At 37.9% G+C, this 24,051-nt stretch overlaps 1 protein-coding gene across 1 annotated transcript in view; it reads right to left on the bottom strand.

Moving 5' to 3' along the window:
• The window catches only part of satb2 (SATB homeobox 2), a gene marked incomplete at both ends in the record, with an annotated part of 41,250 nt that extends 22,112 nt beyond the window's left edge, over window positions 1-19,138 (bottom strand). The window contains 3 exons of the mRNA XM_083902225.1: window positions 1,288-1,414; window positions 12,292-12,495; window positions 18,967-19,138. Of these exons, the coding sequence (XP_083758351.1) occupies window positions 1,288-1,414; window positions 12,292-12,495; window positions 18,967-19,138 (503 nt within the window). The remainder of the gene's footprint in view (window positions 1-1,287; window positions 1,415-12,291; window positions 12,496-18,966) is intronic.
• Between the last annotated feature and the right edge of the window lie 4,913 nt (window positions 19,139-24,051).

Here is a 24,051-nt window from a genome sequence, read left to right as displayed (position 1 = left end):
TAACATCATTACTTCAGCATTATTATATAAGCATAATTGTTGTTATTATTAGTAACTAGTAATTATCCTCTTTATATATATATATATAAGTTTCATGGCAATTAAAATAAGATTCAAAGTAAAAGAAGTGGACAACTTAAGATGTATTCAGACATTTTTTTATTTCCCCACATTAGCAGGTGTTAGCCGCCAATTTTGCAATTAAAAACTAAATATTTGGTTGTAAAAACTGCAAAGATTAATTCATTTTTAATCGGTTTGAATGTTTTTTTTTTATTAATAATTAAATAAAGATCTCTGATTTTTTCAACTTAAATGTTTTTTTTTTCTGTTTTTTTGCTCCATTTAACAAAGAAATCGTTAAAAACAAAACAAGACATTTGCGAACATTACTATTACTTCTGTCAATTGACTATTTGATAAATGAATGAATAATTTCAGTTCAAATAAAAGCATTTACATTCTTCAAATAAATTAAATACAAAAAAAAAACCCTTGACTAAGCAGCTACATCGCTCAAATGCCGTGTTCCCATCTTTAAGCTAAGCTAATCTGTCCTGTGTCCGTATTTGAATGTTTACGGTGAATAATCCGTCGCAGACTGCAGTAATTTCATATTTACTAATAGAACTCAGAGCGAGCAGCGCTTTACAAAACAAAAATGCGTAACTGCTCCTTTAACCGTCCCAAAATCAAGGCCACATGTCCGTCAAACCTCCCGTACAGAGACGCACAGACAGACCTACATTCCTGCAAATTTCCTCTTTTCACATCTGATAAATCATTTCGACACAAGGTGTGGCGGCGTTTTTTTTTGTTTTTGTTTTTTTTTATAACATTTTTACCATGGAGATTCACGATGTCAACACGTAAACAAACGGAGACAATAACAATAATAACCCCGTCATCTGGAGTTTATCTGGAATTTTATCGTCCGTTTATCACTCAATCTGAGGAGCTGCAGCCACTTCCTGTCCCTGACGGAGACAGATTACAGATTAAGGTCGATGATGCTCAGACGCTCCAATATCTTCAAAATAAACACCTCAATTTTGTCATATTTGAAGATATATTAATATTCTTAAGTGTTGTATTTAAGCCTCCGGCCACTAGTTGGCAGCACGCGTTCAGCAGCTGATTCTCCTTCCACTCCTCTCATTTAACAGAGAAAACGGATTATTCTTTACGCAGATGACGTTGTTTTTACTACTCAGTCAGTGTTAGCAAGAATCCCTGCAGGATTGTTTACGCTAACATCGAACGCTAACTCATCGCCAAACGTCTGACCTCTGCAGTTGAATACGCAGCGTGACCATGTGATAAACCTCCATCAACATGTCGGCCACCGTGGCCTCGGGAGCGTCCGTCAGGAAGTGGATGGGAAGAGGGTTCCATCGTCCGACTTTGATGATGCCTGAACAGAAACACGCAACAAAAGAAAATCACTAATTATACGATAAACGAACATTTATGACAGTTTTACAATTTATTCAAACAGTTAATTAACTAAATTAATTCATTTTTTCAGATTTTCTGGGGGTTTTTTCATTAAAACTGAATCATTTCTTGTTTTTGGACAAAACAAGTCAACTTTTATTTTCTTAGTTCAGGTTCTTTACCAAAAATAATCGTATTCCCAAATTAAATTCACAATATTAATCGCACATTTGTTCATAATACTGTTTTTATTGACATTTCTTTGTTAATTTTGTTTTAAATAGATAAACTACAGGTCGACCAATATTTTCTTTTTCTTCCTCTGATTAACAAACTAAATATTTTTATCCAGTTTCTAAGAACAAATTAATTAGTCATTTGTACGAAATGTCAGATTAATTGATTATGTTAATAATAATAATAGCAATACATTTTTTTTGTATATAGTGCTTTTAAGGGGCGCTCAAATATTCTTTACATTTTTATGTAATAAAATATATACAATGATTATTTTGTTAATTATACAAAATCAGTTCCAGGACTTGAGGTATTAAATATCATTGTTTTAATTGTCACTGGTTCTTTAAATAAATGCCGTCACGTTTGGTATAAACGCATCAAAGGCAACCGTTCATGTCATAACAACAAGCCGAAGGCGCTTCAGTGAAATCTAAGAGTGTGTGTCTTGTTTTTGGGCCGAGCGGCGCACAATAATAACAATCATTTTATTTACGCGGAGCCAATAAATTAGAGAAACACCCGTTTTACAGAGTGTTTTGACAGACAGAGTAAATACAGGAGACGCACACAAAGGAACACGAGAGACAAAAAGCCGCAGGAATCAAAACACACACAACAGAACAAACGGCTAAATACTGAGGGGGGAAAAAAACAGTTAAAACACTGAAACACAAAGAGAGTCTAATAAATAAAAGTAATGCACACAATAAAGCATCAAAGACACAGATGAAAGCAGAGGATTCTGTTTCTCTGACATCTTTTTCTGCTTATTTAAGAAAAACTGTTGACCACAGTGACGACCGCGCCGCTTTACACACATGGTACCTTTAACTTCACTATAGCTCTGTGTGTGTGTGTATATGTATAAATATATATATATATATATATATATATATATATATATCTTAGGCTAAGGCATTTAGTTGTGATGGTTAAGGTAATGGTAAGGGTTTAGGTGATGTCTGATATCCTCAAAAATTAATGCTGTGCGAGAACGTGTGTGTTCTTGTTTTTGTTGCCTCGTTAGGACCGAGTAAAAAAACCTACTCAGTGAGGACCTGGTCCTTATGAAGCAGGTTCTTAATTCTGAATTACTGGTTAAGTTATTAATGTATATATATATATATCTTTGTAAGGACCAAAACATGTATTAACCATAGGACATGAGGACATTTTGTCTCGTCCTCACAACTTTAACTTGTTTTTGACCTGGTTTTTTCGGGATTGTGTTATTATTGAGTTTAAGTTAAAGGTTAAGGGTTATCTTAAGGTATTTAGTTGTCGTGATTAAGTTAAGTTAAGGGGCTAACTGTTGTCTTATATCCTCACAAATGAACGTCGTGCGAGAACGTGTGTGTTCTTGTTATTGTTGCCTCTTTTGGACCGAGTAAAAAAACTTACTCAGTGAGGACCTGGTCCTAATGAGGCAGATTCTCAATTCTGAGTTACTGGTTAAGTTTTATATATATATATGCATATATATATATATATATAACTCAACCATACTTAATGTACTTAATGTATGTACATATATATATATCTTTGTAAGGACCAAAACATGTATTAACCATAGGACACAATTGACATTTTGTCTCGTCCTCACAACTTTAACTTGTTTTGGACCTGGTTTTTTAGGGATTGTGTTATTATTGGGTTTAAGTTAAAGGTTAAAGGTTATCTTAAGGTATTTAGTTGTCATGATTAAGTTAAGTTAAGGGGCTAACTGATGTCTTATATCCTCCGAGTAAAAACACCCACTTAGTCGGGACCAGTCGTCCTCATTAACTAGTTAAGGTGAAGGACAAGGCTCGGTTTAGTCTGTTTAAATTAATGCAGAGTCCTGAAGAGAATAGCTGCACAAACCTGTGTGTGTGTGTGTGTGTGTGTGTGTGTGTGTGTGTGTGTGTGTGTGTGTGTGTGTGTGTGTGTGTGTGTGTGTGTGTGTGTGTGTGTGTGTGTGTGTGTGTGTGTGATGGTGTGTGTTTGTGTTTCAGTTGCATTGTCGTCACAAGCAAATCTGTCGATTTGAATCGGTTTTAGTTCAGTTTCTTTAAAGGCTTAGAAAAGGCTCGCAAACACGCAACTAAATACTCACACACACACACACACTCTGACACACACACACACACACACATACGTACGTACACAGACGCACATTCTTCATGGGGACTGGCTGGAGCTGTGAAAACTAAACAAAACTAATCGCATTACTATCCTCTAAATGAGATCCAGACCAGTCCTGGTCTCTCTCTCTCTCTCTCTCTCTCTCTCTCTCTCTCTCTCTCTCTCTGCGTCTGTCTCTCCGTCTCCTGATCTTTGTCCGTCCTTCTTTCTCCATAAAGACATTTCCTTTAATTCCTTCCTTCCATTACGTTTAAATCTGCAATTCCACTGTTGGCCCCTAATAATCTGGTGGTTTAATCCCACGTGAGCAGAGACGGGGTATTATGTCCTCGGGAGGACAGAACCACCCAGAGGACCCACCACAGAGACACGACCCGAACACAACCAGAACCAGCAGTCGTACATTTGATTTTTTTTTTTTATCAACAACAGGAACGAAAAAAATAGAAAAAAAAAATTGCCGTTTTATTTTTACGAGAGAAAATTTGAATATTTTTGGCTTGTGGACGAGTTTTGGGAAACTCCCGTTTGACCTTTTTGTCCCATTTAATCTCATTAGTAATTCTCACTATTTGACGTTTTATGCAGTTTTCTCACATTTCATAGACATAAAAAATTATGAATTCATCCAGAAAATAATCAACAGATTTGTGAATAATGTGAATAGTAGTTAGTTGTTGCCTTAAATGCGAAATTTGTATACAATTGTGTACAATTTAGTCAACCTTACACTTACTGGATGACTGTTTACACCATTTTTGTACACGAGTTAACCCTAACCCTTTACTTAGGGACCGTTAATGCACTTTTCTCACATTTCATGGGCAAAAATTTTATTAATTAATCCAGAAAATAATCAACAGATTTGTGAATAATAGTTAGTTGTTACCTTAAATGCGACATTTGTATATAATTGTGTACAATTTAGTCGACCTAACACTTACTGGATGACTGTTTACGCCATTTTATGACATTTTAGGGATCAAAAAATTGCAAAATAATCATAAAATAATCATCAACAGTTTTATCAATAATGAAAATAATGGTTATCGTCCACCCTGAATGAGTTAAACGAGTTAACTCTAACCTTTACTTATTGACTGTTTATGCAATTTTCTCACATTTCATACGCATAAATTTTATTAATCAATCCAGAAAATAATCAACAGATTCATGAATAACGTAAATAATAGTTAGTTGTAAAATTTAGTCAACCTAACACTGTTTCTTGCATTTTATGTCCAAAAAAATCTGAAAATATTAAAAAAAAAAAGAATGAACAGATTAATCCGTAATAAAAATAATAATTGTATTAATTTCTGTACATGTGAGTCAACCTGACCCTCAGTTTACACCATTTTCTTAGACTAAAAAAAAAAAAATCCAAAAAAGAATTAACATGAATAATGAAAATATTAGTGTTCTCTTGATTGACAGTTTGCACCATTTACTGCCGTTTAATCAATAAAAATGAATCAGTTTATCGTGTAAATAACTGTCAGCGTCATCAACACTGAAAATATTTAGACTTAGTTTAGTGCAAATATTTGTTAAACTGTCGCCAAATGCGATCGAACGTAAAAACGTCGATTTCCCGTCGCGTAAGAATGTGAGAAGTCGTAGTTTTTGACGTGCGGAACGAAAGAAATCGCGATAATTTACGACGCGTTAACGCGAATCTCCGCACGCAAACGTCTTTTTACCTCTTTGAACGGGGAATAAAATTTTCAAAGATTATTTTACGACTGCAGGAAAAACGACGAGCTCTGTCCTCACACACACACACACACACACACACACACACACACACACACACACACACACACACACACTCTCAGGTCTGATGTCGCTCGTCGTCTCTGCTTCTCGTCCACAGTTAAAAGTAGAAAAGTCATTGTTACCGTTTCCACATTAAAATTCCGCCTCTTTCATGTGGCGACATCGTGGTTTGGCTCAGGTCTGAGCGCGGCCGTCCACACACACACACACAGGCCTGTGCTGTGTTCCTAGTGAGGACCCTCAGAATGAATATAGCCCTTACACTAAATGCCTGACCCTTACATCAACCCTGATTCTCACCCTAAAAACAATCCCTTTAAAGTTGTGAGAACCTGCTAAAATGCTTGATTCTTAGTGAGGACCCTCAGGATTAATGTGTTTCCTAGTCCCTTAACCTAAGATTAACCATCAAAACTAAGTCCTCTAACCCTTAACCCTTAATGTAAACTTAATTCAAACCCTAAAAAAAATCCCTTTAAATGTTTTAAGGATTCTGCTAAAATGTCCGTGTGCTTTATTCTTAGTGAGGACCATCAGACTTAATGTGTTTCCTAGTCCCTTAACCTCAGATTAACCTTCACAACTAAGTGCCTTACCCTTAACATCAAGTTAATTCTAACCCTAAAACCAAGTCTAAATCCTTACAAATAATCCAAAAATATCCCTTACAAACTAAGTCCTCTAACACTTAACCCTTAACCCTTAACATAAACTTAATTCTAACCCTAAAAAAAGTCCCTGAGGACTAAAATGTCCTCACTTCCTACGGATTATATATTTTTTTGGTCCTAATAAAGATATATGAGCAACAGTGAGATAATCTCTAATCCTTACCATAATCTTAACCTTCAGGACTAAATACTTAAGCCTTGAACTGGACCTTACCACACAAAAGTCAATTTTAATGGGTTTTTTTTTTGGTTCTCACAAAGATGTACACACACACACACACACACACACACACTACAAATGACCAGATTAACCTGGGATTATTTTCTGGACATTGTGTTGAACACAGAAATGTTACTTCCTGTCGCTTCATTTAAGCATTTTTTTTTCCTGAAACACGACGTCGTCGTTTCGGGACGTAAATGACTGTAAACGCTGCAGCGCACACGTCTGGCCTGTGTGTGGCGCTGTAACGCAGAGTTAGTCAATCTGACGTGGAATCGAGTGAATGCCGATCAAACTTAAATCGCCCCGTTGTGCCAATTTCGTCTCCGTCTCCGTCTTTATCTGACGACAGTAAAACGCGTGATTTATGTCGACGGAACAAGGTTTTTATTGGTGTTTATTTAAAAAAGAAAAGGGGAAGTTGTGATTCATGATGTGGGAACAAGGACAAACACTGATGTATTATATACTCTTAATATCGAATTAAGCCCAATATTTTTATATTTGATGAATTCGTCCATTATTTTCTCAAATAATCGATTTGTTTGCACCCTTAAACTTGGTTTAATCCATTTAAAAAAAGCACTATTATTTATAAACGTATTAGACTTAGTGTTAATGTTAAACCTGTAGTTCTCTGCAGTTTTGGAGCCAGAAATGTCCTTATTTTTAAAGGAAAAGCACTTTTTTTTTCAATGAATATAACATTAAATGAATCATAAATTCACTCTATAAATTGTTAATGTGGTAAAAACGTCTGGTTTTTAGTGGAATATGTACATAAGTGTGTAGAGGCACATTTTCCAGTGTTTGCTAATGGTGTTTTAAGGCTATTGGATGATTAGAAAACCCTTGTACGATGTTTTCAGACGACAGTTTTTTCTCATTTCTATCCAATTTGCAACTCTTTTGATGAATAAAAGTCGGACTTTTAACAGAAAACACAACATTTGTTTATGGGTGACACTAAACCTTTGAACGGTAGCATAAATCTAACTCAAAATAACCTGTTGTTTTTATATTATTGTGTTGGTACGGTCGCGTCATGAAGGTTTTACCACTTTGTCGCTGTTCAAGAACCAGTTTAAACCTGTTTGAACTGAACTGCAATTGATTCATGTACGGTGCAACGCTATGACATGCATTCATTTCCCCGTGTTTCACACGTAAATAACCACCATTATTTAATGGAAATCCTTTTTTTTATCTTTTTTTTTTTTTAACAGCATGAAACAGAGCTCGATAGACAGATTAAGAAGATTTGGGAAATCTTAAGTAGATTTTGAAATCTTAAGTATATATTAGAATTCTAAGTATATTTTGAAATATTACGTATATTTTGAAATCTTAAGTATATTTTTGAATTCTAAGCATATTTTGAAATCTTAAGTATATTTTAGAATTCTAAGTATATTTTGAAATATTACGTATATTTTTGAAATCTTAAGTACATTTTGGAATTTTAAGTAGATTTTAGAATTCTAAGTATATTTTGAAATATTACGTATATTTTGAAATCTTAAGTACATTTTGGAATTTTAACTAGATTTTAGAATTCTAAGTATATTTTGAAATATTAAGTATATTTTGAAATCTTAAGTATATTTTAGAATTTTAAGTATATTTTAGAATTCTAAGTATATTTTGAAATCTTAAGTATATTTTGAAATCTTAAGTACATTTTAGAATTTTAAGTATATTTTAGAATTCTAAGTATATTTTGAAATATTACGTATATTTTGAAATATTACGTATATTTAGAAATCTTATGTATATTTTGAAATCTTATGTATATTTTGAAATCTTATGTATATTTTGAAGTCTTAAGTATATTTTGAAATCTTATGTATATTTTGAAGTCTTATGTATATTTTTGAATTTTAAGTAGATTTTATGAATTCTAGTATAACAAACGCAACATGTTTTTATAGGCGACACCAAACCTTTGAACGGTAGCGTAAACATAACTCATCTGTGGATTATTCTCCATTAATTCATGAGCTGTTTGTTTCCTAAAATGTTGAAAAACTTTGGAAACTGATCAGTTTTCTTTGATTTCTTGACGTGAAAATAAAAATGTCCGGCTAAAGTGCTTTTTCTTCTCCGTCCCTGTGAGACGTGGCACTGCAACAATACTCACTGACCACTGTTGACTTGTGTGCGACTGCAGCCTGTAAAGTACAGGTCTGCGTCTATAAAAGAAACCTTCAGACCCTTATAATCGAAATAAACAATATCTCGGGGCTTAATTACTGGGCCCAGGGCTAATTAAAGAAAGTTCCCCGGTCGTCGGCGGGACCTTTAAATACACGGCGGTGGACGCAGGAATGCAGCAACACAATTCAAACGGGCAGAAAATAGACTCTGAGGACTCTGTGTAATTTTGGTCGTGGACCGCGGGGAGAGAAAAAGACGAAGAAGAAGAAGAAGACGAAGAAGAAAAAAATGTGTAATTTAAGACAGGAATTATTCATTTAAACGTAAAAACAAAAAAAAAAGTATTCAGCGTGGGACACTGTGTGTGTGTCTTTGTGAGGACATCCTCACATTCTTTAAGGGTTTAAGGGTGAGCTTTAATCACTTAGTTGTGATGGTTAAGGTTAAGGTAAGGGGTTATCTCTTTGTGTGTGTGTGTGTGTGTGTGTGTGCACACCTGGTATTCCTTATGTTGTGGGGACCTGAGTCTGTTCACACAGTGACGGGGACTTCAAGTGCCCATAATGTACATGACAACATTTTTCAAGTTTTTTTTACAGGTCAGGATTAGGTTGAGGTTAAGGTCAGGATTGGGATTAATGATGAATGTAAGTCAATGTAATGTCCTCTGAGGACATGGATACCAGTGTGTGTGTGTGTGTGTGTGTGTGTGTGTGTGTGTGTGTGTGTGTGTGTGATCTCCCGTTCAGTCTTTGAAGCCCCTGGTGTGGTGTTTTTCTAGAGGAGAGCATTGATGTGGACTCACTGTTTTACACACACACACACACACACACACACACACACACACACACAGACCTCCCCTGATGCGTTGGCACCACAGGCAGAAACAGTTTCTAATGACATTCATCTGCAGAGCGTCACAAATGCAGTGTTTTCACGACGGCGCCGCGACTTTCGTGATAAAGTTCAATTAAAATAAGCTCTTACGCTCGAGTTCTACGTCAAAATAACGTGTTGTTTTGATATTTTTGATGTTTTACCACTTTGTCGCTGTTCAAGAACCAGTTTAAACCCGTTGCAAGAACTGCAATTCATTCACGTGCGACGCAACGAACGCTATGACATGCATTCATTTCCCCGTGTTTCACACGTAAATAACCATGAATATTTAAGGGAAATATTTTGTTTTATTTGTTTGTTTTTCACGGCATGAAACAGAGCTTGATACACAGATTAAGTAGATTTGGGAAATTTTAGATTTGAGAATCGTAAGTAGATTTTGGAATTCCAAGTATATTATGAAGTCTCAAGTATATTTTGAAGTTTTAAGAATATATTTGAAGTCTAAAGTATATTTTGGAATTCTAAGTAGATTTTAGAATTCTTAGTCAATTTTGGAATTTTAAGGATATTTTAGAATTCTAAGTATATTTTGATATCTTAAGTATATTTTGAAATTCTTAGTGAATTTTGGAATTCTAAGTAGATTTTGGAATCTTAAGTATATCTTGAAATCTTAAGTAGATTTAGAAATCTTAAGTATATTTTGCATTTCTAAGTAGATTTTACAATTCTAAGTAGATTTTGTAATAAGTTGATTTTAGAATTCTCTGTAGATTTTGGAATTTTAAGTCAATTTTGGAATTGTAAGTAAATTTTAGAATTCTAAGTAGATTTTGAAATCTTCAGTATATCTTGAAATCTTAAGTAGATTTTGAAATCTTAAGTATATTTTGGATTTCTAAGTAGATTTTAGAATTCTAAGTAGATTTTGAAATCTGAAGTATATTTTGCAATTCTAGGTAGATTTTGGAATTTCAGGTAGATTTTAGAATTTTAAGTACATTTTGGAAGTCTCAGATTTTGTCTAGATTTTGTAAGTGTCACGGCTTTATTTGCTTGTTTGTCACACACAGACGTGTGTTTCAGTGGCTGCTGCTGCTGCTGCTTCTTCTGTGGATGTGAGGCAACATGAAATGCTCTGCATGCTTGAGAAAGAGCAGCAGTAAATGACAGTGTGTCCTGTGGCAGATGAAGACCATGTGTGCGACAGTAAATTACACTTTTTTTTCCCTCCCCTTCTCTTTCTTTTCTTTTTCGTCTGCTTCGTAAACATTCTCACACGTACTGAAAGAGAAAATGTATTTTTGTCCCTCGGAGACATTCCTGCGTGTCCGTTGTCTTTGTTGTGTCTTTAATGACTTTTACAGCCCGTGTCTGTGTCTTTAGTTGTGTTTTTCAAACATTCTCGTGCGTCTTTTTCTTTGCGTCTGAACAGACAAACTCTTCTCTTCTGCTGATTAGGAAGACGTTTGTCCGTCGTGACCTCGGCGAGCTGCAGGATATTTCCCTCTGACTCAGTCTCACCAGAGTTTACACTCGCAGACACTGGGTGGTTGGAAAAATCATGACGATTAATAATGGCCTTGGTGAAACGCTCGTTATCCTAACAAAGAGAGGCAGCTTGACCTCAGACATTTAAAGAAACTCTTTCCCTGTGTTTTATTGATTCTGGCGGCGTTTGTGTTGCTCCGCGCTCGTTTCTGTGGCGTCACAAACGCTTTTGTCCACGACTGTGGCGTCTGAAGTTAGCGTGGGAGCTTTTCATTGTTCTGGGTCTCGTAGCCCAAAAAAACCTGCCAGACTCCAGCTTTCTTCTGTGTATGTAGCTGCTTAGCTTAGCATATATAATGCAGGAGAGGACAAATTTATATGAAGGTATGAATATGAAGTTGGCGTCATCAGATTAGCTTAATGTAGCATAAATATGTAGCTGGTACCAGCAGGTGGCTAGCTTAGCTTACTGTTAATATAGCATTGAAGCCTGTAGATGGCTAGCTCATGCTAGCTTTCCCAAGTTAGACGCAACCAGCTCCTTTACAGTTCGTGAAGTTGATATGAAGCTGGAGCCAGATACTGGCTAGCTTAGCATAGCATAAATATGTTGGTGAAACTAGCAGATGGCTAACTTAACTTAGCTTTAATATGAAGGTCAGGACAGGAAATTAACTGTAGTTGGTACCAGCAGATAGCTATCTTAGCTTAGTGTTAATATGACATTGAAGCCTGAACATGATTAGCTCAAGCTAGCCTCAGCTAGCAAGCCTTACTCTCAGAACAGACAACAAGTAGCTCCTCCTTCAGTTCAGGAAGTAAATTTTAATATGTTGCTGGAACGAGACTCTGATTGAGCTTACCTTAGCATAACGTCATAGGTGGAGTCAGCAGACGACTAGCTTAGCTTACGGTTAAAATAGCTAATGAGGAAAATCTTATTGGCCTGGTTAATCTAGAATTAATCCTGGGCTCTAAAATGATGACACAAAGATGCTAATCAGTAAAAAAAAACATAGAATAAAACTACACATAAACAATGAGATTAAAAAGAGTCATATTCTGATTAAAAAACGCGTACGTTGTCTGTGATTTACGGGATTTAGAAGTCGGTTTTGTGGACTTTAAATCATTTGTCATGAAGGAGAATATTAGTCATAGATTATTACTCATAATCTATGTCCAGTGAGTCAGACAAACAGGAAATAAACGGTCAGTGAATTCAATGAAATAACTTTTTTTTTTTTACTTATTTACGAACTAGCTAATCCCTGTAATTGTGTGTGTGTGTGTGTGTGTGTGTGTGTGTGTGTGTGTGTGACTGACCGTGGGCTTGTGCGGCCGAACTGTGCGAGTATCCGAGGGCGAGCAGCGCCGTCTCCACCAGCTGAGAGAAGAGGATGTCCTTCCTGACCAGGACGAACTCGGCGTGCTCCTCCCGTCCGTCGCAGCCGTCCGTCTGAACGCCGCCGCCGCCGCCGCCGCCGCCGTCCGACTGTTCCACCACGCAGAAGACGGGGATCATCAGACCTTTGAGAGAGAGAGAGAGACGAGAGGTTTGTTTTTGCTGTTGTTGTCATCACAGTTTATCCCTCACACACACACACACACACACACACATGTGGATCTGATCTTTTTTTAGTTACTTTAAAACGCCACCTGAGCGTCTCTGAGAATGCGCTGAAAAACAAGCATTTACTCTGGTGTAAGCGACAGCCTGTCATAATAAACCCCGCCCTCACACACACGGACGCGGAATCATCGCGCGGTTCAAGCTGGTTTTTGGCCTCAAACTGCAAGAAAATTGTGTCAAAATCCAGATTTTTTTTCAGGCAACGTCACGGACAACTCTGTCAAAACATGACCTCGCTGTGGATTTTTCCCACTTTATTTGACATCAATGCACATTTTTCTGATTATTCCCGCCTAAACAGAGAGTCGACGCTCGCACGTTTTTAAAGACGCGCTACGTAACACGTGGCATTTCCTGTCGTCTTGGTCTCCTGTGGTTGGACCCGCTGGAGACTTCACACAGAGACTCTCGCAGCCACAATAATCAGAATATTTTTTTTTATCCCAGCTGTAAATTCTTCTAACGTCAGATTATGATGCCAAACGACTAAATACGGGCTTTTATTTCCTGTGACTTTTAATTATTCGGTGCAAAGTTTTGAAAGTTTTCGACCACATTAACAGTTCTGTTCTTAATCCTTTAAATATTCTCTCGCACTGGATTAAAACCAGATTTGAACATTTGTTTGTTATTTTAGAAACAAATAAAACAAACTGTGAAAGTGGGGGGAGGGATTAAAACAGATTATTGTGATCCCGTGACTCAGACGTGAACATTCAAACTCAGGCCAGGTGAAATAAATGTGTTTGATATTGTGGACGAAACCAAACAAGGAAACAATTTACACACACACACACACACACACACACACAGACACACACACACTTCAAAGACAGTCGTCGTCGGCACATGTGGACTCTGTTGTTGTGAATCAGATTATTAAGGATTAACAGACCTGTGGCTCATCACTGAGCTCTGTCACTTGTGGACTCTTCCCGTCTCTAAATGTCCAACTGGATTGAATATCTTCATATCCAAGCCAGATTATTTTACACAAATTACCCTGTACAAAACCAAAGAAAATCCTAAATATAGAGAAAATACATAAAATTGTCCTTCAAAAAACTGTTAATCCTCATCATAATCTGTAATTATTTTACATTTTTGAACCCCCAAAATTGAGGGGGGGGGGGGGGTTGTAATTTCTGCCGTAACATGGTTCAGCCCCATTGAACAAGTTCAGATGTGAATATCTCAGCGACATGTTAACAGATCAGGATAAATTTTTCGTGATAGGTAGATAATCACCCAAGTACGCTCGTGTTAAATTTCGGTAAGAATCGACCCACTGATGACGTCACAAAACACGATTAAATTTCAAAAAATCCCATTGTTTTATAACGGGCGAAACTGTAAAATACGTATCGATATCTTTGTCAAAACTCGTCGGATTTGAACGAAATTTGGTACGTGTATGTAGGATCAGATGATCTATCAATAGACAAAGTTTAATCTGGATTAGATTACAGATTAAGCGGCAGTTTGTATGGTTCATTCCCATTAAACCCATTGATCCAGTGAAAGTGTAAACATGTAGGTAATCTTGTCTTAGGTCTGCGGTGACCAAAAACATAAAAAACATTAAAAGTAGAGTACGTCATTTCTGCCGTAACATGGTTCAGCCCCATTGAACAAGTTCAGATGTCAATATCTCAGCGACATGTTAACAGATCAGGATGAATTTTTCGTGATAGGTAGATAATCACCCAAGTACGCTCGTGTTAAATTTCGGTAAGAATCGTCCCACTGATGACGTCACAAAACACGATTAAATTTCAAAAAATCCCATTGTTTTATAGCGGGCGAAACTGTAAAATATGTATCGATATCTTTGTCAAAACTCGTCGGATTTGAACGAAATTTGGTACGTGTATGTAGGATCAGATGATCTATCAGTATACTAAATTTAATCTGGATTAGATTACAGATTAGGCGGCAGTTTGTATGGTTCATTCCCATTGAACCCATTGATCCAGGGAAAGTGTAAACGTGTAGGTAATCTTGTCTTTGGTGTGCGGTGACCTGGACTTTAAATTCCGTGTCTGTCCACGATCATTGTCCCACTGTCCTCCTGGCTACGCTGCACCAATATCAATCCGTCCTCTCCAATATCAGCCTTTTTTCCTAAAAGGCTTTTGGTTTGGAGCCACCTGTCAACGGGCAATTCATTAGAGCTCTGTGAAGAAATGATGGACTGTGAGCATTAGGCAACGTCCCAGCTCTAATAATGCACACACACACACACACACACCGACACACACACACACAGATCCATCCCACCCGTTGTTTTAATCAGTCAATTCCTATATTTCTATTTCCTCCTCATTAATCACCCGCCTCCTGCTCCCAGTCCTCCAGCCGCTCATGGAGTGAATTACACACTGGAGCACGGAGCCAATTCAAGTAAGTGAATTTCCCCCAACAGGGAAATATAACTGTCAACACACACAGCAGCTCTCTCTCTGTGTGTGTGTGTGTGTGCGTGTGTGTGTGTCTCTGACTCGATCATCTGCTCTGGATGATGTGATGTCGCCTCAAACCTCTTAATCCCGCTAATACATACAGAGAGGATATTAAAATAGGTGTTTTCCCCTCTTTTTATGTATAAATTATCTATAAATACAGACTTGCTCATTCATTTGAGAGTTAGAGGTCAAGTGTAAGCATAAAAAAAAACCCCATTAAAAGTAGAGTACGTCATTTCTGCCATAACGTGGTTCAGCCCCATTGAACGACATCTCAACGGATCAGGATGAATTTCTCGGGATAGGTAGATGATCACCCAAGTATGTTCCCATTTAATTTTGGTAAGAATCGACACACTGGTGACGTCACAAAACATGATCAAACCTTCAAGGAATCCCATTTTTTTATAATGGGTCAAAAAAACAAACAATCAGATCTCTGTCAAAACTCATTGGATTTTAACAGAATTTGGTACGTGTATGCAGGATCAGACGCTCTACCAACGTACTAACATTCATGCAGATCGGAACCAGATTAAGGATACACCGATGACAAATTTCAAGAAATCACTGTCTCTTATCAATGGGTAAAACTGTACAAAAAAAATAAATACATCATATCTCTGTCAAAACTCATCGGATTTTAATGAAATTTGCTACGTGTATGCAGAATCAGGCTACCGGGTAACTACATTTAATCTGGATTTAATCCAGATTATGGATTTGACAGCAATTTTAATCAAACATGGTTCAAATATGAGCAGTGATGCTAGTGGCAGCCATTTGAAAACTTCCGACTAGTAAATCGGGATTTCTGACTTTTGACGATAAGTCTGGAACGCACCACTAGCTCGTTGATATAGGGACGCATCGTGGAATCATGGCAGTTTCACGTGCTTCGTGGAATACGCAAAAAAAAAATCAAGACAAGAAAGTTGTAAAAAGACTAAAGTTTTACATTTTAGTAAGTTCACAATATGTCACGTTAGTCGCAGAAATGTTACGTAGCGTATCTTTATCTGGTTATGGTTAATGTTAGGGATAAAGCTTTTAAATGAGTGACAGTCAATGCAGTGTCCTGACAAGAATAGCAGTGTGTGTGTGTGTGTGTGTAGTGTAAGTGGGTGTGTGTTTTGGCAGCCTTCCTTGGGTGTGAGTGTCACAGCATTTGCAAATGTGGACATATGGTGTGTGTGTGAGTATGTAAATGTGTGTGTGTGTGTGTGTGTGTGCTCGTGTGTGTGTGTGTGGCGCGGCGGCTGTGTGGTTTGGAGGAGACACGTCGAGTTTCCTGTCTTCAAAGAGAAGCCGTCATTATTACAGACCAACCATCCGTCGACTTCAGGAAACCCCTTCCTCTGTGTCCTCCCCTCATTCCCTGCTCACGGGAACATGTTCGTCTATGTATTTATATATTTAAAGAAGCTTTTTAATCCGTAATCCCATAAAGATTCTCGATTGACGTCCTTCAAACTTGGCGGGAGACTCACACGGGCCGACTCCGACGAGGTTTGGGTCAAAAGTGCGAGCTAAACTGGTTCGAATCTTATCAAAACATTGATAAAGAATCCACGTCGTCGAACTGTGGAGTTCCTCAAGGCTCGACTTCGGGTCCCCGTGTTTTTTAATATCTCCACGTTAAGCGCTCCGCGACGTCGTCAGGAGGCGCGGGATAAGCTTCTATCGCTATGCTGATGACACTCACCTTTACAGAGGTCTTTTTAACTGGACTTTAGTCGTATAACTAGAGAGACGGCGCCTCCTAGTGGCTGTTCCACGACAACTACTCTGCGTACAGGAAAGTCCCTTTGGTGCAAAGAGCGACAACTTCGTTGAAACTTGGACGTAGGATTCTAAAACGGCTGCTACTTTTAGCGTTATTTACCGCGCTTTTGTTGACATCGAATCAGTTTCACTTTCATGCTAAAGATGTTGCTGCGATCATGCAGAGCGTTAGCATTATTAGCGACCGGTATCCATTGCCGTCGTTTGCGTGGAGGACTCGGCGCTGACGTCACTCCCACTCAACGGTCGACTCGTTTCATCAGTCCGGCCCAAACCTTCCATTCGTCTTGTCACATCAAACACAACAGTCCTTCTCCTCGTCTTCTCGTCTTCCCCCCGTTGACTTGTTAACCTCTTCAACTCGTCCAAAACCACACACACACACACACTTACACACACACACACACACAATCCGTCGTTAAAAGCTCAAACTGTGCGGCCGTGAATCGTCCAAACCCACAGAAATGTGTTTCTCATCCCACAGAAATATTCAGGGAGGGAATTTTCAGATTAATATTTCCACGCTATGCCCTGAAAATCACTGCAGCAGGAGAGGGAAGAAAAAAAAACACTCTCAAATTTACTCAAAGTCACCAAAGATTTGTTCTTAAAATAAAAGAAATGTTCAAGGAAAAAGACCACGTCCAGCACACACACACACACACACACACGTGCGCAAACACATAAACGGGAAGCAACTTTCACAATGAATGCAGGGATCGATAACCCAGAGTGACTTTCTATAAATCTTGTTTATATGGAGCAATCTCCTTTATTTGGTAAGGCCGTATTATACAGTTCCCTCCAGACTTATAGATTAACAGTGTCTGTCCCTGCAGAGCTGCCACATGACAACAACACAGCACTCTGAGCCAAACACGACTCACTCACTCACTCACTCGCTCACTCACTCACTCACTCACTCGCTCGCTCACTGCTTCAACAAAAGAACCCGCAGACACCTGGTCATAGAAACAAGCATCTGCTGCCGAGCAAGAAATTCAAATCAATATTTCTTTTTAAAAAACGTATAATAATCTGTAACTCCCAACCACATTATCTGGGTTTGTTGGTCCAAATTCCCGTTAGTCCAAATTGTAGTCAGACTAAAGTGTTTGAAAAGTCCAATCTTAGTCAGACTAACTTGTGTTTGAAAAGTCCAATTTTAGTCAGACTAATGTGTTTGAAAAGTCCAATTGTAGTCAGATTAACATGTTTGAAGTGTCCAAATTTTGTCAGACTAACTTGTGTTTGAAAAGTCCAATTTTAGTCAGACTAAAGTCTTTGAAAAGTCCAATCTTAGTCGGACTAGTGTGTTTGAAAAGTCCAATTTTAGTCAGACTAAAGTCTTTGAAAAGTCCAATCTTAGTCGGACTAATGTGTTTGAAAAGTCCAAATTTAGTCAGACTAACTTGTGTTTGAAAAGTCTAATTTTAGTCTGAATAATGTGTATGAAAAGTCTGAATTTAGTCGGACTAACTTGTGGTTGAAAGGTCCAATTTTACTCAGACTAACATGTTTGAAAAGTCAGAATTTAGTCAGACTAACGTGTTTGAAAAGTCCAATTTTAGTCAGACTAAAGTCTTTGAAAAGTCCAATCTTAGTCAGACTAATGTGTTTGAAAAGTCCAAATTTAGTCAGACTAACTTGTGTTTAGAAAGTTCAATTTTAGTAGGACTAACCTGTGTTTGAAAAGCCCAATTTTAGTCGGACTAACCTGTGTTTGAAAAGTCCAATCTTAGTCAGACTAATGTGTTTGAAAAGTCCAAATTTAGTCAGACAAACTTGTGTTTAGAAAGTCCAGTTTTAGTCGGACTAACCTGTGTTTGAAAAGTCAAATTTTAGTCAGACTAATGTGTTTGAAAAGTCAAATTTTAGTCAGACTAATGTGTTTGAAAAGTCCAATCTTAGTCTGACTAATGTGTATGAAAATTCTGAATTTAGTCAGACTGACTTGTGGTTGAAAAGTCCAATTTTAGTCACACCGACATGTCTGAAAAGTCAGAAATTAGTCAGACTGATGTGTTTAAAAAGTCCAAATTTAGTCTGACCGACTTGTTTGAACCCCCTTCAGTGATCAACACTGCCCTCTAGAGTTAGTTTTAAAGGGGCCTTTACCTCCCAGCGGTCTCAGCGGCGCCCCGTTGAGGCGTATGCGCGGCCCCGTGGGGCTGCCGTTGAGCTCCAGGCGGCCCTTCTTGCCCGGCGGCGGGAGGCCGCTGAGGTCCGGGCTGCTGCCTCTGCGCTCTGGACTGTCCTGGGTGATGGGACTGTCGCCGCCTCGCTCCATCCTCCTCCACAGACCCAGAGGAGCTCCAGCCAGAGAGAACGAGTCTGCACACAGGTAAACACTTTTTAAAAAAAAAAAACAGGTTCATTTTTAAACTTTGACTGTGAAAACAAACACGGTCGCACTGTGACATGTTGCTGACACTTTATTTTGAAAATAAACGGCGCTGCTGCTGCTGCCAAACGTGTATTAATCCATGACTGAGAATAGTCCTGAGAACAGGAAAAATGCTGTGTTTACTTTAGCGTCTGCCAAACTCTACACTGCCCTGTTGTTTATGGACGTCATGTTTGCCCTTTTTTAAAATGTGAAACGATATATTGGTGACCCGTTTTCCTCAGCTCAGAGGCACACAGTTTGTTGGCAGGAAGAAAATATATTTATATATATATAAATATATAAATATATACGTATATACGTATAAACACAAACGCCATGTTTGAGCTTTCAGTGGAAGAAATGAGGCGGACAAACTTGAAAATACGGAGGAGACGGTAGTGTAAACGTGTCAAATCTTTACGTTAGCTATTGATAAAATACGTTAAATACACAATATACTTGTGAATGACAAACATGTGACCCATCATTTTCAGAGGCGTGGCCTGAACGTAGCAAGTTAGAAAATCACGTAAAAAACAACGCTAACATTCGTAGAATACGAACACGTGAGATGGAAGCGAAAGACGCAAACTCTGCGCTCGTCTAACGCCGGAGCTAATTTTTGTTTAGTTTCCGCGTCTGTGAGTCCACCGAAGTGCATTTTTCACGTAGGATTTTGGTACGAACAATAATTTTAGTATGAACGAACGCAACGGACGCGTGTGCACTCTTTTCCCCGACATAGAACGTGTCACCGCTAACGCTAACGGTAAAAATCAAAATATGTATAAAATCAAACGAGGAAGCTACTTTTCTGCCACCGTTACACAGAAAACGTCGCAATTTGTTGCTCTTGTCGGGTAAAATTTGTCACATTTGTACGTCGTACGAGTAAAAAAACTGCTTTTTTTTCCCGGAAACCTCTGAGTGTCCTGGTGATGATAAACGACAGCGAAGATCTCGATGCTGATTGGTTACCGTGACGACCGAGTGTCTTTGCGTTGACTCTGTCCGTCCTTTTGTCAACAGAGCTGATGGACGGATGTAACGCACTTACATACACTATCTTTAATACGTGTGTGTGTGTGTGTGTGTGTGTGTGTGTGCGGCCTCGTGGGTCAGTGTCCCCTGATAAGAGGACGTCAGCCAAACGTCTAATTCAGGGTAATGGCATTAGAAACGCTGCCAGGCCTGACAGTGAGGGACACGCGCCAAACTATATCACACAGCAGCAGCCAAATGGACTGCTTTTATTTACCCACAAGCCCCTGGACAATATCTGCCAGCCTGTGTGAACACACACACACACACACACACACACACACACACACACTGAAGGGAGCCTGAAGAGGCAATCATGTGATTTTTCTTATCTTTAAGAACACGTTTATGTCTCAATCTCACTGTTAGACGGACTTTTCCTTGTGTAAACTGAAGTTTGTAAACCACTCACTCTCCCTGCACCAAACCCCATAGAGAAAACCAGTGATTTTAACATCACATCAACACAGGAGTTCACAGGAGTTGTTGATCCACTGCTGCCTCCATCACTAAGTTTAAGTGTGCTATTGCGTCACTTCGGCTTTAAAAATTCTTCATTTCAATTTATTTTAGTGACCCAAAGTGACCACACGAGGCAGCAGTAGACCAGCTGCTCCTGTGTCCCCCGTGAGCTAAAATCACTGGTTTTCTCTATGAGGTTTGGTGTGGGAGAGTGAGTGGTTTACAAACTTAAAATTCCAGTTAGAAAGCTGAGATATGTTCTTAAATGTATTAGAAAATATGTTTGTTGAATTATCTCACTGTTAGACAGACTTTTTCCAACAGGAAACTGAAGTTTGTAATCCACTCACTCTCCCTGCACCAAACCCCATAGAGAAAACCAGTGATTTTAACATCACAGCACACAGGAGTTGTTGATCCACTGCTGCCTCCATCACTAACTTCAAACGTCTTATTTTGTCAATTCGGCTTTTAAAATATTTAATTTAGACTTAACTCAGTGACACAAAGTGACCACACGAGGCAGCAGTAGACAAATCCTCTGTCCCCCGTGAGCTAAAATCACTGATTTTCTCTATGGGGTTTGGTGCAGGGAGAGTGAGTGGATTACAAACTTCAGTTTCCCGTTGGAAAAAGTCTGTCTAACATTGAGATAAAGTGGTAAACATGTTTTTTAATCACATAAATATGTTTTTATTAAATGACAATTGTCCTCGCTAACCCCTCCTTCCTTCCTTTCCTGCCTTCTTTCCTTGTTCTTTACCTTCTCCACTAAAGTTCACTGTTACACAACAAACACAGTCATCCACCACATGTGAAGTATTAAGAGCTCGGGCAACATTTCAAAAATGAATAATAAATTAAAGACATTAGCGCTGGCGTGATTAAAAAGTGCGGCAGAGTTTTATTAAACGAGGGAATAAAGAGTCGCTCAGAGTGACGAGCAAATGACTTTTGATGTGGACTATAATTCACAGATAAATCCTCACCACTGACAGTGTTGTTGTAGCTACAGCGAAGAACAAGTCAAACTCTGCTGCCATTCACAGCCACCGCCTCACCACCGCGTCACCCATCTGTCCATTAGTTTCCAGATAATAATCACTACTTACGATGATAAATAGACAAAGAACAGAACAAATGAATCAAACTAGAGTAAATAAAAGTGTCACGACTCGTTAAAATCAGCTAAATGTCAACGTTCTATTGAGTGTTGGTCCATAAAATGTGTTTGTCCAAACTGGAGATGACGATGTTCTCAAATGTCTTTGTTTTTGTCCACTAACCTAAAAAATTTTCTTTGTTTTTATGGAGCAAAAAAAAGCTTTAAAATTATCTCAAAAAACTTTATTTCCCACTTGTTTTCAACAATGAATCAGTTCATTGTTTTGGTCCAGAAAAATATTGATCACTCAGTTTGTTTACATTGATGTTAATAGTCAGATTATAGTCAGACTAAGTCAATAAATCAGTTTTCTTAATAACATGTAAACATGTTAGTCCTAACATCGAGCTAGTCTTAGTCAGACTAATATACCTGGATAATGTGACTCATAGTCCGATTACTCCTGCATGTAAACACTTAGTCAGACTAACGTACCTGGATAAAGCGACTCATAGTCCGATTACTCCTGCATGTAAACACTTAGTCGGACTAACGTACCTGGATAAAGCGACTCATAGTCCGATTACTCCTGCATGTAAACACTTAATCAGACTAACATACCTGGATTATGCGACTTATAGTCCGATAACTCCTGCATGTAAACACTTAGTCAGACTAACGTACCTGGATAACGCGACTCATAGTCTGATTACTCCTGCATGTAAACACTTAGTCAGACTAACGTACCTGGATAACGCGACTCATAGTCTGATTACTCCTGCATGTAAACACACTTGGTCCGACTAACGTACCTGGATAAAGCGACTCATAGTCCGATTACTCCTGCATGTAAACACTTAGTCGAGTGTGTGAAGACCTGTCCACAGTGTGACCCCGCCTTTGTCAGATGGGATTAGCACCAACAACCCTCATGACCCTCATGTAGAGGACAGAATCATAATCATGATCCTGAACAGAATCTGTTTTCATCATCAGCAGGTCCTGTCCTGTCCTGCTGTAGCTCCGCCCCCTTTCACCTCCACCTCCACACACTCTCGTGCTACCGACGATCTCTATCAGGACATGTCCTCACACACACACACACACACACACACACACACACACACACACACACACACACACATTTGGTTTTTAATCTTTTTCTTTTTTTTAATCAACCTTTGCTCACATGGTGCCATCCCATAGATAACATGATCCTCACCTTTAGCAGATATACAGTAAACGTGTGTGGTCACATGACGCGCTCCACAAAATTCTCTTTATTTACTCGTCCGCGGAGGCGGAGTTTAAACGACGTCACGTGACTTTAGACGTTTTCATTTACATATTTATGAAGAAAACTCAGGTTTTCAGCTTTTATAACATAAAATTAACCCAAATTTTTAAATTTAAAAAGCCATTATTTTCATTTAAAATCATTGTTTTGTAAAGAAAATGTGAATTTTCTTCACTTTTATCCCTTTAAAATAAACACTATATAAATAAGTTTGATATATATATAATGTTGTTATTCTGCTTTGATTTTCAGAGTTTTACTGTGAAATTCAACACATTATACTTCAAAAAAAACTCTTTAAAAACTTAACTTCAGTCAATAGTTTACGTTCAAAGCCATATTTGTTAAATACAACTCAATTAAAATGTAGTTTACTAACACATTTGCTAATAAAACATCCCTTTGTTCATATTTTTATTTTCTATAAATTATAAAATCCGGTCACAACCCTGTTTTTTATTATTATTATTATTATTATTTTAGGTAAAGGTTGAATAGACTTTTATGATAATCAATAATGTCTTAAATGACTGAAGTAGAAAAATAAAATTTGGAATATTTTACATTTTAAAAAAGCACATTAGTCAATAATCATTATCTGCCACTAGAATATAAACAAGAAATGATTCTTTATGATTTTTATTCTTTATTCTTAATAATTAAAACCAGTTTTCTGTGATTTTTCAGCTTCTTAAATGTTTTCTTTGCTCCATAAAATCACAAAAACTTTGTTAAAAAGATATGTATAATATTCAGTGATAATCTGTAGATAGATTAGACTGATAATCCCGACCATGTCCTTATAGATTATATCACGTCTCTGTTTATTTCCCCCCCCCGACATAAAAAGGCCGTTTAAAGCAGATGTAAATACAATCATGACCTGTGTGTGAACTGGATATCACCACA

This window comes from Microchirus variegatus (genome assembly GCF_963457635.1).
Source record: "Microchirus variegatus genome assembly, chromosome: 16".
Classification (NCBI taxonomy): Eukaryota; Metazoa; Chordata; class Actinopteri; order Pleuronectiformes; family Soleidae; genus Microchirus; species Microchirus variegatus.
Note: the sequence above shows the minus strand (reverse complement) of the source record. Positions and strands in the feature narration are given on the sequence as shown.